General features: G+C 34.3%; 1 protein-coding gene across 1 annotated transcript in view; it reads left to right on the forward strand.

Annotated features, from left to right (window-relative positions):
- MALRD1 (MAM and LDL receptor class A domain containing 1) overlaps positions 1 to 19,138 on the forward strand; it is a 910,872-nt gene that overhangs the window by 580,676 nt on the left and 311,058 nt on the right. Inside the window, 1 exon segment of the mRNA XM_043967510.1 lies at positions 15,486 to 15,669. Within this exon segment, the coding sequence (XP_043823445.1) occupies positions 15,486 to 15,669 (184 nt within the window).

Genomic DNA, 19,138 nt, shown 5'->3' on the forward strand with positions numbered 1-19,138 from the left:
TTATTGCTCCCAGCCCCATGAGAAAACAGATGAGCTGAGTTATCGCCAATAATTTTGTCATAAAATGCTGTTGAGTTGTTTGTATTGAATTGTTATCAACTCTTATGAATGACAGTGTGCCAAGGGACAGAAAACATTCACTCATAACTGACATCTTCTTCGTGACCTTGCTGCCTGCTCTCATTATTCTTTCTGTCAACTGCTTCCTAAGGTATCTTCAATTCCATTAAAAAATTCTTCTTCTATGGTCAACCATCTAATTTTTCTCCCTCATTCAGGAGTAACATTCTTAGAATGTTACCAAATGCCGTTGGAAGACAGAGGCTGTCAGACAACAATCCCTAGATGGGAAATTCAACTGCAGTGTCCTAGTTTGTGATGCTAAGTAAGGTCACTAAGATGCTGCATAGAGAAAATAGTAGGACCTTTAGAAAAAAAAATATATCAGTTATGATTTTCAAGCAGACCAATGGACATGTAGAGACTCGATGATCCTACTTAGGATGTGAGTCAGTTCCCAAAGTGGTAAGCCATTTTTGCTTTTTTCCTTCTTTATTGAAAATTGTTATTTTTTCACTGTGGCTCTAGGTGTACCCCTGTGATTAGTTTAAGCTTTCATAGATGAACAAACACATCACTTGGTAAGTGGTGTGTGTTTTTTTTAATGCTTATTAATGTAAACCGCAAAAGGAAGGTGGCTTGATATAGTGAAAGTCTGCCCCTAGTGCTTAATGTCAAAGTGGAAATTTCATTTAACTTTTCTGGATCCCAGTTTATTGGACTAGATGATTTGTGCAATCACTTCCAGCTCTAAATCTTTGATCCTAAGTGAAAGGATAAAAAAGTAATGTTACCTCAATTTTCTACTGTCTTGATTTCTACTTTGTCGATTCTACAATGTAATTGAATTTATGTTGTATTGACTTTAATAATTGAGTCTCCATCTACCTGAAGCCATAAAAACATATTTCTATGTCTGTGAGTTGAGCTCACAGACATAGAAATTCAGTTTTTCTTCTGGGTTAAAGTTATAAAGAAAAGTTCTCTCTCATAGAGGTAGCTCCTGGGAAACTTCCAGGATATCTCTTTGATACCTTTAAGCCCCAAAAGTTAAGTAGGGGGCAGCTAGGTGGCGCAGTGGATAAAGCACAGGCCCTGGATTCAGGAGGACCTGAGTTCAAATTCACCTTAAGGCACTTGACACTTACTGGCTGTGTGACCCTGGGCAAGTCACTTAACCCTCATTGCTCTGCAAAAACAAAACAAAAACAAAAGCAAAAAAACCCCAAAACCAAAGTTAAGTGAAAAGGCTAAAAAAAAAGAAGTAAGAGTACTATCTGTAAAAGATGTCTGTTGTTGTCTGTCCTTATGAAATCTCTTCCAAGGAGAGAGAAAGAACAGAAGTTTCAGTCACCTAGCAGTGATTACAAGATTCAGATAGGTCCCATAAAACAAGTAGTATTCCTTAAGTTTCAGAGAGTGTTGTGATTAACCTCTTCTAAATGCCAGCCAACCCTTCTTAGTATAGTCAATCATAATGTTTCATGACTAACAAAAAACCTTCATTTGTGTTTGTCAGTAATGAGTGTCCCCTCTTTCTCACTGGGAATCACTGACTTTACTGAGTTTGCCAGCCTGACCCACTTTGTTAAAATTTATAAACATCCTTGTTAATAAACTAATCTCACTTGGAGTCTGTACCTTAATCTACCTTTATTAAATTTACTCAAGACATAAGTAACAAAATCAGTGAAAAAAAGAGGGGCCTTGATATTTTATAGATTATCTAAAGTTTACAAGTAGGTTGAAAATCATGATAAACCTACTAAAACATCTCCCTCCCCCTCTCTTCTTTACATATGCATTATATACATACTATGCATATACAGGTGGATGGGATTGATGATGGTGGTGGTGGTGGTGGTGGTGGTGGTGTGTGTGTGTGTGTGTGTGTGTGTGTGTGTGTGTGTGTGTTTTGGAAAGGGCATGGGTGAATATTATCTTTTTAGCTTCTTTTTCATTTAAGCTGGGGATAATAAAATGGAGGAGATTAAACAGTAAACTCGCTCAATGGGAAAAAAAAAGAACCATTTTGAGAAAATATTCCCTAAATACCAAAAATATTCCTATAAACATAAAATAATTTTGACTTCCAAGTTAATTCTAAGCATAGTAGCTCATTACCAGAAGCTGCTTAAGAAATCATACTGTGCATCATGTAGTTATTCTATATGTAGGAGTCTTCTCAATTTAGTTCCTTTTAATTATATTTTTGAAAATTGCATCAGTATAAGCAAGAACTTCAAAAAGTCTTGGCAGAATTGAAGATTCTTAGAATTTCAAGCAACCAAGTGAATGTGTAATGAAAGAACTTTTGGAAATATTTGAAAATTCAAATATGAACTATACTAACAGCATTAAGAAAATTATAGTTATTTTAAAGTCAAGATTCTAATTTCCTGATATCCACTGTTTCTATATATGTACATATAATATATATATATATATATTTATACATGTATATATTTACTTTAACTATTTGCCAATTACATTTTTTTTAAAAAAACTTTTATCTTAATTTATTTATTTTATTTATTTATTTATCTATGTATCTATCTATTTATTTATTGTGGGGCAATGAGTGTTAAATGACTTGACCTGGGTGACACAGGCTGGTAAGTGTCAGTAGTATCTAAGGCCGCATTTGAACTCAGGGTCCTCCCTGAATCCAGGGCTGGTGCTTTATCCACTTTACTACCTAGCTACCCCCCATTTACTTTTTTTTTAAATTCCAAATTCTCTCCCTCCCTCTTGCCACTCACCTACTACTTAAAGGAAAGCAGGCAATATGATATAGATTATATAGGTGAAGTCGTGCAAACTCTATTTCCATATTAGTCATGTTGCAAAAGGAAACACATTCCTATAAAAATAAGAAAAAATAAAGTGAAAAATTATGCTCTGGAACTGTCCTTAATCATTGTATTGATAAGAATAACTGTCTTTCACAATTGATCATCCTTACAATATTGCTGCCATTGAATAGAGAGTTCTCCTGGTTCTTCTCACTTCACTTTGTATCAGTTAATAGAAGTCTTTCTAGAGTCTTCTGAAACTATTATGCTCAACATGTCATATATCCTAATGGTATTCCATAATAATTATATACCACAATTTGTTTAGTCATCCCCCAATTGACAGGTGTCTCTCAAATTTCCAATTATTTGCTATCACAAAAAGAACTGCTATAAATCTTTTCTCTAATCTCTTTGGGATACAGATTTAGTAGTGGTATTTCTGGGTCAAAGGGCATATGGGATTTTATAGCCTCTTAGGTATAGTTCTAAATTGTTCTCCAGAATGGTTGAACTAGTTCACAACTCTACACTAGTGGATTAGTGTCCCAGTTTTTCCACATTCCCTCCAGCATTTTGTAATTTTTCTTCTCTGTCTTGTTATCTAGTCTACATATGTATAAGGTGCTGGCCACAGATTTGTTTTAACATTGAGTTTCTCTAATCAGTAATGATTTAGAACATTTGTTTTTGATTATCAATAACTTTGATTTTCTTCATCTCAAAACAGCCTATTCATATCTCTTGACCATTCACCAATTGGAAATAGCGCCTATTTTTTTAAATAAATTTGGCTTTTTTCCTATATATTTGAAAAATGAGGCCTTTATTGTAGAAACTTGCTGTAAAATATTTTCCCAGTTTTCTGTTTTCCTTCTAATTTTTGCTTTCCCATGACCTCCCTATCTCTTAATTGGTCATAAACTTTCTTTATCCATAGATCTGACAGGTAAATTTTTCCACCCTCTGCTAATTTGATTATGATATAACCCTTTATTTCTAAATCGTTTTATTCCCTTTTTGACCTTATTTTGATATACTATGTAAGATGTTGGTCAATGTCTAGTTTCTGTCCAACGGCTTTCTGGTTTTCCCAGAAATTTTTGTCAAACAGTGAGTTCTTTCCCTAAACCTTGGATCTTTGACTCTGTGAAAGTCACTTAACCCTATTTGCCTCAGTTTCTTCTTCTCTAAAATGAGCTGGAGAAGGAAATGACAAGCCACTCACCACCCTTGCCAGGAAAACTCAAATGGGGTCACAAAGAGCCAGACATGCCTGAAATGACTATACAACAAAAATGAAGATTACTATGGTAATTTACTACTGCATATTATATGCCTAATTGTTTTCATGATTACTATTTTGTAATAAAGTTTGAAATTTGTAAATTCTAGTCTGACTTCTTTCATATTTTTTCATTGATTCCTTTGATATTCTTCACCTTTTGTTCTTCCAGATGAATTTTGTTGTATTTTTTCTAGCTCTAGAAGATAATTCTTTGGTAGCTTGATTGGTATGGTACTAGATAAATAAATTTACAGTAGAATTATAATTTTTATTATATCAACTTAGCCTATTCATGAGCAATTAATATTTTTCTATTTGTTTAGATTTGTCTTATTTGTGTGAAATGTTTTGTAATTGTGTCCATGTAATCCAGGGCTTGTCTGGCAGGTAGATTTCCAAATATTTCACAATATCTACATATGTTTTAAATGGAATTTCTCGTTTTATTTCTTCTTGTTGGGTTCTGTTAGTAGTATATAGACACAATGCTGATTTGTGTATTTTTTTTTTGTCTTGCAACTTTGCTAGAGTTGTAATTTCAGCTATTTTTTTAGTTGATTCACTAAGGTTCTTTAAGTTTACCATCATATCACCTGCAAAGAATGATAGTTTTGTTTCTCCATAGCCTATTTTTATTCCTTCAACTTCTTTTCCTTTCTTAGTTCTATAGATAGCATTTCTAGTATCATATTGAATAATAGTGTAATAATAGACATCCTTGCTTCTTGGATTTTATTGGGAAGGCATCTAATTTATCCCTCTTAAAGATGCTTGTTTTGCTTTTGAAAAAGATACATATTAAGAAAATATCCATTCATCTCCATGATGCGAGTGTTTTTAAAAGGAACTGAGTAGAGTTTTGGGACACTGCCCTCCTGGTCTGTGCTCTTGTTTTTTATCTGGGAAGGGCCCCTGCTCCCTTGGGATCACAAGAAATACTGCTCCTAGGGCCCCCTATTCCCTTGTGACTGAAAGTTTTCTTCTCTGCCCCTGAAGTGTGATCTGGAAGTAGATACTCTTTAAATATGTGATCAAATTCCCAAATAAATCAAAACCATTTTAATGTGTCCATTCCTTTGCTTAAATTTATAATGTATTTCCTGCATAAGGGATGATCTTGTTTATCTTTAAAATAAAATTATCTGTGATTTTTTGGATAAAATTCTCAAAGTTTTTAAGAGCTAAACAGTTGGTAAAACAGATTCTTAAAAAAAACTTGTTTTTTGGGGGGACAATGAGGTTTAACACAGCTAGTAAAAAAAAAAACCTTTTTTAAAACATGGAATATTGGGAATGTATTTCTAAGTTTGAGAAATTCTAAGTGCTTCAAGGCCTTACATCATAATTGAATAAGAACCAATCATATTTCATAGTAATATTTTAGATTTAATATTAATTTATATTAAAATGGTCTTATAAGTTATTATGGGCACATGCAGAAAGACATGTTGCAACACAGAATTCCTAAAAGATGCAAGGTAGAAAAATGAGGTAGAGATAATATCATTAATTAACATGTTTTGAGAACCCACTAGATACACATGGGTAGAAACTATAGCATATAAGTAATATACAGTGATTGACATAACAGAAGGATATTACATGTCACTAATTAAATTAAATGTAAGGGCTATTTCAACTATCATCAAGAATAGATCAGTATCCAAAGCTTTTCTAGTGAAATAATCTAAGTCTTTCTATTTCAGTATAGCTTATATTCTAAAAGTAAACCCAGAAACCTAGTGCTTCCTAATTCCACAAAAAAAAAAAACATTAAAGTTGGACTTTTGAGGTTGCTTAAAAGCATAAAACATGCTGGAAATAGCATGTGATATGTACATTGTTCAGATATGGTACCCATTTGTTACAAAATATATTATTCATATGACTTTATTTTAGAAGGGTTTTTTTTTTGGGGGGGGGGTGGCAATTTGAATAAGCTAGTTCTTTAAAATGCTCTCCAGAAGTTACATGGAGAAGCTTTGTGGGAGAATATACTAAGAATTTCTTTGGAGTTGGAAGACTTAAATTCCCATTCTAGTTCTTCTGTTTACCACCTCTGTGTCCTTGGTCAAATTTCTCATCAAATCTGGAACTCAGTTTCCTTATCTGTAAAGTTATGGTGGTCTAGGTAAGCTCTAATGTCCCTTCCTGCCACATAGCTAGGGTTTTTTGAAGTCTGAACTAAAATATTTTCTCTCAATAAATTCTCTGTGTGACAAATATAACAAAAACAATAAATGTTGATGTTGGAGGGGATGTGGAAAGTTGAGACACTAATCCACTATTGGTGGAGTTGTGAAAAGATCCAACCATTATGGAGAGCAATTTGGAACTATGCACAAAGGGCTATAGAACTGTGCATATCCTTTGATCTAGCAAGACCACTGCTAGGTTTATATCCCAAAGACATCCCCCAAAGGGAAAAAAACCTATTTGTACAAATATATTTATATCAGCTTTTTTTGTGGTGGCTAAGAATAGGAAATCAAGGGATTCCATCAATTGGGAAATGGCTAAGCAAACTGTGGTATATGATGGTGATGGAATATTATTATGCTATGAGAAATGACAAAATGATTTCAGAAAGTCGTGGAAAGACTTGTATGAACTGATGTCTAGTGAAGTGAGCAGAAAAAAAGAACATAGTGCACAGAGACAGCAATATTGTTTGATGAAGAACTTTGAATGACTTAATTATTCTCAACAATATACAATGATCCAAGACAATCACAAAAGACTATTGATGAAACATACTATTCATCTCCAGAGAAATAACTGATATTGATAGAACACAGACTGAAGCATGTTATTTTTCAATTTCTTTCATTTTTTTCTTTTTCAAGTTTTCTTGTACAAAATGACATATATTAATGTTTCACATAGTCATACACAAATAACCCATATCTGATTGCTTATGACCCCAGGGACGGGGAAGGGATGGGAAGGAAGGAGGGATAAAATAAAATAAATTTCTTTGAAGTAAACAGTAATATTACAAATCAGTCTAATGACTGATTGACAGAAGGATATGCTTAATAAACATTTGTTGTTGTAACAGGTTTTATCTCAATAAAAATAATTTTCTTTTTTAATAAGCATTTTTATTTGAAGTTTTGACTTCTAAACTTTATCCTTACTTCCTTCCCTTCCCTCACTCCTCCCTGAGGTGGTAAGCAATCAGATATAAGTTGTATATGGGCAATTATGCAAAAATTTACCACATTAGTCATTTTATATAAAAATACTCAAATAAAAAAGGAAAGAAAGTAATAATTTGTGTTCAATCAATATAAGTTCTTTCTTATGAGATGTATAATATGCTTCATCATTAGTTCTTGGGGATTATTTTAGAACATTGTATTGCTGAAAATTGTTATATTATTTACAGTTCTTCATCAAACACTATTGCTGTCTCTGTGTACAATGTTCTCTTTGTTCTGCTCATTTCACTATACATCAGTTCATATAATTTTTCCAAGCCTTTCTGAAATTGTCCTGTTATTTCTTACAGCAAAATAATATTCCATCACCATTATATACCACATCTTTTTTAGCTGTTACCCAATTGATGGGCATTTCTTTGCTTTTTTGTTTTTTTTGTTTTGTTTTGTTTTTGAGGGTTTGTTTTTGTTTTGTTTTGTTTTTGTGAGACAATGAAGGTTAAGTGACTTGCCCTGGGTAACACAGCTAGTAAGGGTCAAGTGTCTGAGGCTGGATTTCAACTCCAGTCCTCCTGAATCCAGGGCCCATGCTTTATCCACTGTGCCACCCACCTAGCTGTCCCCCCTTTTTTTGCTTTTTTTTTGGGGGGGTTGCTTTTATTTATTTATTTATTTTTTATTTTTGCAGGGCAATGAGGTTTAAGTGACTTGCCCAGGGTCACACAGGTAGTAATTGTCAAGTGTCTGAGGATGGATTGAGATGAGCATTTCTTTGATTTCCAATTCTTAGCCACCACAAAAAGAGCTGCTGCAAATATTTTTGTGCAAATAGGTCTTTTTTCTCTTTTTGTAGATGTCTTTGGGATATAAACCTAGCAGTAGCATTGCTGGATTCAAAGGGCATGCACACAACTGTGGTTTAGTGTCTCAGTTTTTCCACATTCCCTCCAACATTAAATATTTTCCTTTTTTTGGTTATATTTGCCACTCTAATAGGTGTGAGGTGATACCTCATAATTGTTTTTAATTTGCATTTCTATGATCTACATAGATAGCTTTGATTTCTTTGTCTGAAAACTGCTTGTTCATATCCTTTTGAACCAGTTATCGATTGCAGAATGACTTGTATTTTTATAATTTGACACAGTTCTTTATATAGTTTAAAAAATAATTTCTTAATCATAGATACTTGTTAGAAATTCTTTCCTAGTTTTCTGCTTTCCTGATAAGTTTGGTTGCATTGGGTTTTTTTGTGTAAAACTTTTTACATTTTATAACAATCAAATTTAGTCTATTTTACATTTTGTAATGCTTTCCATAACGTCTTTGGTCCTAACTTCTTTACCTGTCCATAAATCTGAGAGATAAACATTCCATACTCTCTTAGTTTGCTTATGGTATCATCCTTTATGTATAAATCATGTACCCATTTTGACCTTATTTTAGTATATGGTGTGAGATGTTGGTCTGTACCTAGTTAGTACATACTATTTTCCTAGTACATACTTTTTTTTTTAAGGCAATGGGGGTTAAGTGACTTGCCAACAGTCACACAAGCTAGTAAGTGTCAAGTGTCTGAGGCCGGATTTGAACTCAGGTACTCCTGAATCCAGGGCTGGTGCTCTAACCACTGCACCATCTAGCTGCCCCCCAGTACATACTTTTTTCTATTTTTCATATCAGTTTTTGTCAAATACTGGGTTTGTATTCCAAAAACTTGGATCTTTGGGTCTATCATATACTAGATTACTATGGTCATTTACTATTGTGTCATTCATAATTATTCTGTTCCACTGATCCACCACTCTGTTTCTTAGCCAGTACCAGAGTGTTTGATAATTCCTATTTTATAACACATTTTGATATGTGGTATGGCTATACCACCTACTTTTTATTTTTCATTGATTCCCTAGATATCCTTGAACTTTTGCCCTTTCAGATGAATTTGTATTATTTTTTCAAGATCTATAAAGTAACTTTTCAATAGTTTTGATTGGTATGGCACTAAAGAAATAGGTTAATTTATGTCGGATTTGCCATTTTTATTGACTTGACCTACCCATGAGTAATTAATATTTTTCCAATTATTTAGATACGACTTAATTTGTGGGAAAAGTGTTTTAAAAGTTGTGTTCATATAGTTTCATGGGTTTGTTTTGTCTGATAGACTCCCCAAGTATTTTATATAAAAATCATGTTTCAAAAAGAAGTTATCCAACATTCCTCTCCTCCAAATTTAATCTCCCTTCTCAACCACTCTCAAAGAATGGTGCTGCATGCTTCACCACTCTTCTCAACCCTTTTCCACTGGAGCTTGGATTCTACTTCGTTGAACCTTGAGCTATAAAGGGAGAACATTCTTACTATCTTGCTGGAAAATAGGCTTCCCACTTCACTTCCTGGGATTTTCCAAACTAGGCCACCTTTTTATGTTTTATATTCCCATTTTAGGATATAAACTTCTTGAGGTCAAGGATGAACTTGTTTACTTGTATTTTTGTTCTCAGTGCTTAGCACAGTTTCTGGCACATAGTAAGCATTTAGTAAATGCCTTTCATCAGTTAATTACTACCTATTTTGAGCTATGAGTGAAGCTGTGCCTCATAATTTGAAGCAATGTTAGTAGGGAACATGAAGTGCTATGAAATCATTTTTCCCCACCCTCCTTATCCCTCCACAGCCAATTCTGCCAATATGGTTATTTTTTTTTTTTAGTCTGCTCTGTCAGGGAAGATCAGAGCCAAGTCTTCTACAGAACATACTCTGCCTAATGACCCTCCCAGAAACCAAACTCAAATACTGGGTCACTCCTTGATTTTTCTTTTATGCATCTCTTTTGTAAACAGATTGGTGGAGCAAAACTAATAATGAATAATACTTCTAGCCAGTGTAGATAGTAAAATTGACATTGCATCATAGATTTAGATCTGAGAGTCACAAAATTGGTTATCTAGTCCAATCTCCTTATTCAACAAACAACCAGGGCTAAAGAATATTAATGTCTTGTCTAAGGTCTCACAGAGAGTGTCAGAGGTAAAATTTGAACTCAAATCCTGAATGCAAATTCATCATTAGTTTTTCCTCTTTTACCATGAAGTATGCACAGTAAATTTCTTGATACTAGAAGGAGAAGTCTCTTCCTTCAACATGTATGAATGGATGTATGCTGTGTGCTGGAGTCTATGATAGGTATTGTGCAGAAACATTGAAAATATTCAGATAACTCTGGGTACCTCTCATAGTACTGGATATATTTGACATGTCACCAGCATAATTCACACTTCATTTTTTGGGAAACCATACAAGCTGTTGCAAAGTTAATTTCCACAGACTTTTAAAATAAAGGCTCAAATACATTTCTCACTGGAAAATTGGACTAAGGTGAGCAAAGTGTTCCTCATTCAGTTAATAAGCCAGGGACTATGCTAAGTGCCAGGGAAACAAGGAAAAGCAAAAGGCAACTCTTACACTCAAAGTTATCTTCTCTAACAGCCATTATACTATTTATTTTGCTTAAGAAGCCAGTGATTGAATGCATAAAGCTGAGAAGTAAGACCTGGATGTTAATTAATCAATATTGAATTCAATGGAGTGGTGAAAAGCAAAATGGAGAAAGATACCTGTTGATTGCCTGCCATTGAGCATCTTGGCTCTACAATGCTGGGATTGATGAATGAATAGTTCTAATTATAAAAGCTAACTAATACCTTGTTTTTGTTTTGTTTTCAGTGGTGAGAAGTATCTGGTATGTGTAATGGGGGCAGGATTTTATGCATATATATGCAAATCTGATCCTATACTTCCATAACAGCAAAGAACTATAGTTCCAAATTGTTCTAACAGAATGTTTGAATCAGTTCACAACTCCATCAACATTAAGGTTTCATTTCCCCCATATCCCCTATGACATTTGTCATTTTCCTATGCTTTCCTATTATCTAATCCAATATGTATGAGGTAGTACCCCAGAATTTCACTGTCTTACATCTTTCCAATCAATCATGAGTCAGAGTTCTTCTCTTTCCCATAGGACCATATTTTTCATTCTGAATATTATACCAGTTTGTGTAAGGCAATGAGACCTAGGACATTCATTATTTCCCCCCAAAGAGTTAACGATGAACATTCTATAGTAGGCAATGGGAAGATTCATGATGCCAGTTGGCACGCTACAATATATAACTAATGAGGAACTCTGAAAGAGAACAAGAATAAGGAGTGCCAAAAAAAGATTTTGTGATAGAAAGAGATCGGTTGGTCAAGTAATGGGAATGAGAGATACAGATGGATGACAAGAATGTCCAAGAAGTACCCTCATGTATGTTGGAAGAGATGTGAGGAAGTCCTCTAGCATATTGGATCTTGTGATGGTATTATTTGGGAAAATTCTCAAGAATCAGATCAGTTGATAATGTATAGATTGTGGATTGCATCACTGGTGGGACTTTGAATTGATGAAATTGAAGATCCATTTGGGAATTTGAGTTCAGTTGGCATTCTCTATTATGTAGTAATATTTAGTTATTCAGAGAATTCTCCTTTACCTTTATATTCTTACTACATAATATAGGCAAGAAATAACAAAATGTAAAAAAAATCTATTTTCATAGAAACTCAAAGACTGAAGAAGTGGTCTAAATTTTACAGATTAAAAGTATCACCTTCTTTCTTAATGATATTGTTTAAAAATCCTTTTGGGCACAGTATACTTAAGGAGTGATATGTAAGAAACAGGCAGATTAATAGAAAATCTTCAGAAGTATAGCTAAGATAAATGAGTTATGCAAATTAGAACTGATTTTCATCAATATACACATCACTTATATTGCTGAGCATAAGACAGAATTCCTCTGCTTATGACTTTAATTTTAACTAATTATTCTATTGTTTCTAAACCAATAAGATGTTAATGAAGGAGCTGAAGGCCACCTTTGAAAGGTACTTCTGTCTTTCAGTTAGCACAGATAATTAGCTATCATCATGGATGCATATTAACACAATGAGAGGGAGCCTAAAGTTGTGGTTAGAGTGCTGGCCTTGGAGTGAGGAACTTCTGGATTCAGGTCCAACAACTGATAGTTACTAGCTGTGTGACACTGGGCAAGTCATTTAATTGCTCAATGCCTCAAGCTCTTCTGTAGGATTTAGTATCTACTGAGTCATAGATGGGTCAGAGCTGTGTTAGTGGAACTAGTTTCGATATGAGGAAAATATTATGATATGCTGACAATATGAAAAAATTAACAACTAAACCTGTCAGTCAACTGAAGAAATTTGATGGCACGGGGCTTGCCTGCAATTAATACAGGTAATTTCTTGGATACAGAGATTTCTTTTTCTTTGTTTCCAGCTGAGTACCTAAAACTCAATTAAGTTGTTCCACCCACTTTAGCTCTGAGACTAGATCAATGCTATTACTTATTGAAGCCAAGTACATTCTGTGTCTAAATATGGATATTTCTTATTTTGGAAAGGAGGTTGGCAGATATATCTAAAAAGCAGTAGATTGGATAAAGCACTGACTGAATTCAGGAGGACCTGCATTCAAATCTAGCTTCAGACACTTGACACTTACTAGGCTATGCAACCCTGGGCAAGTCACTTAACCCTCATTACCCCACCAATAATATAATAATAATAATAATAATAAACAACAGTAGATGGTTTCTTAATCTTGTATTCAGAAATCTACTGCTTTGGCTTTTTCCCCCCACTGTACCAGCCCAGGATGAGAGGACCGCTTATTCTTATAACACTGCTTTCTCAGCTAGCCATGTTAGGGAGTCTCCTATATTGGCATAATCAGCCTCCAGGAAAGATGTAGAATAAGGAAGTATAGGGAAATAGACAATTCCTTTGACTCCTTCCTCCTTAAGCTTTCTGATATAACTTATTGGCTTATATTCTTTAAATATTCTCGTTTTGTGACTTAAAGTGGCAGGTTATAAATCCAGTAGAGCTTTGTTTCACCTTTTTTGAGTTGATGCTCCAGTAAACATTTCCTTTTTTTACTGTTCTTTACATGATGATACATATTTTTCTTTTCTTTTGCACATCAACACCAATGTCTTAAGCATGGTCAAGAGTATAGTGAAAAATGCAGGGGCAGCTAGGTGGCTCAGTGGATAGAGCACTGGCTCTGGAGTCAGGAGGACCTGAGTTCAATCCAGCCTCAGACACTTAACACTTACTAGCTGTGTGACCCTAGGCAAGTCACTTAACCCCAATTGCCTCACCAAAAAAAAATTGCATTACATTTGAAGTCTAGTGAAACCTGGTTTTAATTCCTGATTCTGACTCTTACTGTGTGAGCCTGGCATAGTATATTGGGGAAAAGCATGGATTTGGAAGTCATAGTGTTTGAATTTGAATCCTAAGACACTACCAGATGAATTGAAAGTAAATAACAATGTCTCTGCACCTCAGTTTCTTCATAAGCAATGACAGGGTTGGAATAAATGAGTCCAAAGTCCTTTCTCCTTTGAAATTTGTTTGTATGTCACTTTCCCTTTCTAAGTCTCAGTTCCATATTCTGTAAAAAATTAATATATTAATACCCATAGATCCTACTACATAGGATTATTGTGAGAGTGTATATAAAGCATGTTTTAAATCTTATACTATATATTTTAGATAGATAGATAGATAGATAGATAGATAGATAGATAGATAGATAGATAGATAGATAGATAGATAGATAGATGCTAAGTGTAATTGACAATAAATCTGAACAGTTTCACTACCTCACAATATCTCCTGATTAAAGATTCTCATTTTTTTCATGTTCCTGCTGTGAATTTGGCCACATATATGCTTTCATAAGGGCCTAGGAATTGAATGGCACAGTATAATAAAAAGACTTAACCCCTATCCTTAAGAGGATTACAAGCTGCATTTCTCTATCACTCATGAGTTACGTGAGATGATAGATCTCTACTCCTTTGATTATAAGTAGCCTCGACCTCATGTTGCAGTTGGGCTGTAATACAAATGGTATTACTAGTTTGACTTGGATTTATATTCATTAAATTGTAGACCTGAAAGTAATTTCCTTAATGAGCCTTCTCTTTTGATTTTTTTCCTTCAGTCAGCAATATGTGCTGCAAAAGTTGCTGTGTATTGCTCTAATTGTATCTGAATCAATGAATTTTAGGAATTAAAAGCACCACTGGATTCAGATGAGCAAAAATGAATACTCTCATTATCATAACTGTAAAGGCAACAGTGTGATGTTTTGGTTTTGCATTCCATATCCTAATTAAAATCAGAATATGAAGAGAGATGCCCATGTGACAAAAGAAAAGGAAAACTGATAGATATACCTTGCATTACCAGGAGAAACCACATAAGACCCCTTCCCTTGCCCCAAGATGTTAGTTAATCTGTTATAGCAAACATGGAAAAATATAAGCAAGAGTCTCATTGGATGCTCAAGTATGGATGAGTTGTATTCTGTCTCATGGGAATGAATACATCTTTGAGATAATTTATCCGATTAGGTATTTGAATATTGGACTATTGAAGGGAAATATCTACAGAATTTAATTATATAAATCTCCCAGTTTTGGTAACTCATTACTGTTGAAGGAGGGTCAAGCATATTTTCTCTTGAAAGAGTCAACATAAACAAAGAAAATATATAACCTAACTAAGAGAGATGGTTGATTTCATTCTTTTAAGGAAAGGAATGTGCTTCAATAGATCTGTGATCTCATTGATACAAGTACTCTTCATTTTGATAGATTTCACAACATCCATGCCTCTTCATTTTGTGTGTCTATTAAGCACACCTTATCATAAATCAGTTACAGCCAATACACTCTAAAACAAATGTTGGAGACTCTCCATAGTATAATTTATGTCATGTAGAGACCAGTAGAGCATACAGTTTGGCTTTCAATTATCTGTCCCTGTCATCCCATGAATAGGCCAACATCTTTTTCAGTCATATATAACTCTGGTATCACATTTTCTGCTCCTTCTCTTACCCAATTAATTCTAGGTTGGTCACTGATGACATACATTCACACAATGAGAACTCTATTTCCAGTTATCCTCAATGTAGTCATGGCTCAATACTCCTCAAAGATAAGTGTATGGAAGTTATTGGCTTTAGAGGGGTGTTTTTTTTCCTCTTTCCATAATTAATTTACTTATTTTGGAAACTTTAAATTTCAGACTGAGAAAGGACTTTCAAAGCTGTGGACAGAAGAAGGACAGAAACCTGGCAATCAATGGAAGAAGGCAGAAGTCCTTCTAGGAAAGTTAAGAAATTTTGAAATTATATTTGAAGGCATCAGAGCAAGGGATCTGGGAGGAGGAGCAGCAATTGATGACATCACATTTAGCAATTGTAGCACAGGTAAGTCCAAGGCAATGATTTCCACTAGAATGATTGTTACATTGCTATTTTATATTTATTAAATATATTTATAAACATTGTTTTAACTGTCATCTGCTGAAAGTCCAGATCCATGTCAATATTTGTACAAACTTAGATGGACATATTTATTTACTGGATAATATTATTTCCATTCCCTACTTTTTACAAGTAATCCCCTTTCTCACTTTCAGAATTGAATTTCTCACCAATTCTAACATTTGGACATGGTATTCCTCTTTTGAAAACATTTTAGTTAAGGACTGTTCAGTGTAACACATTTAATTTGAACAATTGGAATTTATTAAGTTTTTATCAGTAAAATGATTATCAGTAGAATGAAAGTAGGAAGCTGGGTAAGAATGGGTAGTATTTACACATAGACATTTGATCTGTTCAAACTTTCTTGGCCAAATAGAATGTCTGATTCAAATTATATAATAAAATAATCTGTAATACTCTAAGTAAATCATATTTACTTTTGGGTTTGGCTTCTCAGGTACAAAGGCAAAGCCCTAAATTCATATTTGTAATTTACGTTAATTTGTAATTTAATATAAGTTCATTATTATTCCTTTATTCAAATATTGGCCTCTGAAAATCAAATCAACCAATCTAATCTTAGTAATCTTAGTAACATACTAGAGCATGACAAACATTCCTAACTATGTATATACACACATACACACATTTACATATATCCATCCACATGCATGGATATATATCCATGTGTGTATATGTATATATTCACCCATGTATGCATATACAAATGTATATATAGTGTGCATATATGGATATACACATGTGTATATATGTATGCATATATCTACATGTGTGTATATGTATATAATCCCTTTGGCAGTCAGGTGAAAGCTAGATTGTTTTTAAATGCACAAAATGAAAGACTAAGGATTACAAAGGAAACCAATTATATTGAAATGCATTTATCAACATGTATTTTTAATTTCATGGACCCCAGGTTAAGGACCCTTTCTTTATGGTCATAGGGTGGTTTGGGGATAAGCTTTTGTAACTGAGCCATTGAACCTGAATGTTGGTTTTAAAAACTGTGGTCCTCCTCCAAATGCCTTTGCAATGAGGCCATTCAAAAATGTGGTTTGGGCTTTCAGTGATATTTCAATATCTGCATTTTTATAAGGAGTGCTGTTTCAGAGGGTTCTGCTTAGGATCAAATTTCAGTTGTATTTTTCTCCTTCATTTCCCCCACAAGACACCCCCAGCCATACTGAATAAGTCACAGAAAACCAGAATTTATCAACTTCAGATGATTTCTAGAACAAGAAACGCAGAATTCATGGGTCAGTTGTTCGAAAGAGGATTGTCTCTAGAGAGAAGGGTGTGACTTCAGTTTTAGTTGTTAGAAGCAAATGGAATTTCAAAGTAGAACATCACATAACAAAATCTGACGTCATAACTGAATCTCAAATTTTTCTCTGTTAACTTCATTCTGAGTCTATTACTCTTGTGGCTATTAATCGAATCTCCAAGTGTTCTTGGCAACTTGAACAGATATTATTATAATTTTTTTTTTCAGTTTTCATGCCGGTCTATATTCAACCCCCAATCTTAATATAATTTTTTTTCCAGTTACATGTAAAGATAGTTTTCAACATTTGTTTTTATAACATTTTCACCTTTCAAATTTATCTCCCTCCTCCCTTCCTCCCCCCTTCCTAAGACAGAAAGAAATCTGATATAAATTATATATGCACAATTACATTAAACACATTTCTGCATTAGTCATGTTGTAAGTGAAGAATCAGAACAAAAACGAAAACATAAAAAAAAACCAAAAAAGTAGAAATTGGATGGTTCTATCTGCATTCATTTCCCACAGTTCTTTTTTCTGGATGTGGAGACCATTTTCCATCATGAGTCCTTTGGAATTGTCTTGTATCATCATATTGCTGAGAAGATATGTCTATCACAGTTGATCATTACACAGTGTTGTGTTACTGTGTACAATGTTCTCCTGGTTCAGCTCACTTCAGTCAGCATCAGTCAACTTAAGTCTCCAATGTAGAAGGGAAGGGAAGGGAAGGGCAGGGAAGGGCAGGGGAGGCAAGCGGAGGGGAGACAAGGTGAGGCGAGGCGAGGTGGACAGAGTTGGGAATTGTGATTTTTAATCCTGGATTTGTTCTGTGTTTCTCTTTACTGTTAAACTAGTGACTGTGTTCAGGTTTCCTTATTTTATTCCTTTTTAATTTCCATAAAACCTCATATCTGCCTTTTGGAACCCAGCAACTACCTATAGTTTATGTGCTCATTACCTCTTATCTTAAAATAGTCTCCATTCCTGGGTGTTTCAGAGGTAGCAAATTCTCTCTGACTTATGATCTTTAAGCAAAGGCTGAGTGATTCTTTTTTTTAAAATCAAAGAAACCCATTCATTCAATACTATAGCAAACAAAAAGCAGAGAACGTATACATAGGAAGATACATACCAGAGAATACAGGGTGAAGGAGCTTTTCCATGAGGAGTCAGTTACTGACCTCACTGGAGAGCAAGTGCCAGATCTCAACCAAGGGAAAGTTCTCCAAAGTCTCTAGTATGGTAATCTAGGGATTAGAAACTACCATCTCCTCTCATGTCAGATTCTACCCAGAACCTTTTCCTTTAGCAACCTGAAGTAGAATTGGCATCTTCCATCTTCTCTCTTGAAACTGGAAGTCAAAAGTGACTAAAGTTCAGAGACTCAGTGACTTGAAGAAAACTGAAAGTCTCTACTCTATCTCACTTTTTCCAACTGTACCTCGCCCCTCATGAAGTCAAGGAAATAGATCTCCAGTAGTTATGAAGGAGTTCCAGTCTAATGGGCTTTGGGACTGGAGTTCCATTCCCTCCCTCCTAAATCACTCTGCAATACCTTGCAAAGATCAGCTTTGACATATTCAAAAATCTGTACCTGTAAACATAAGCATCGGTGTTTTAAAAGAAAAGAATGATTTTCCTAGCATCCCATGTATCCAGCCTTCAGTATCATTGAAACTTAAATTAAACAAATGTACACCAACAACACTTGCAGTGGACATGGAACTATAGAAAGCATCATCTAGAAGTAACAGCATGACTAATACATTTCAAAAGTCTACTCATATACAATACATATTTGCCAATTAAGATCAGTAAGCACGACTAACAAGCCAAAGCTAGGTACCTGCATATAAACAATTGTCTATAATATGACATATGGTCAAGTTAATATTGTAGCAAAAACAAAAACAAAAACAAGGAAACTCAAACATGCAGTAATTTGCATATATAGCAGGACACAATACACAATTACATCCAGGATGGTGATGTTCACCTGGGTGGTATCTAGTATCATTGCCCAAATACATGTGTATCTGCAAGTATTTTCAGGTTTGCCTGTAACATCATAACTTAGCCTGGTGACTGGTATGAATAAGCCTTGTTCTGTCACTCACT

Source organism: Dromiciops gliroides, chromosome 5 (genome assembly GCF_019393635.1).
Source record: "Dromiciops gliroides isolate mDroGli1 chromosome 5, mDroGli1.pri, whole genome shotgun sequence".
Taxonomy (NCBI): Eukaryota; Metazoa; Chordata; class Mammalia; order Microbiotheria; family Microbiotheriidae; genus Dromiciops; species Dromiciops gliroides.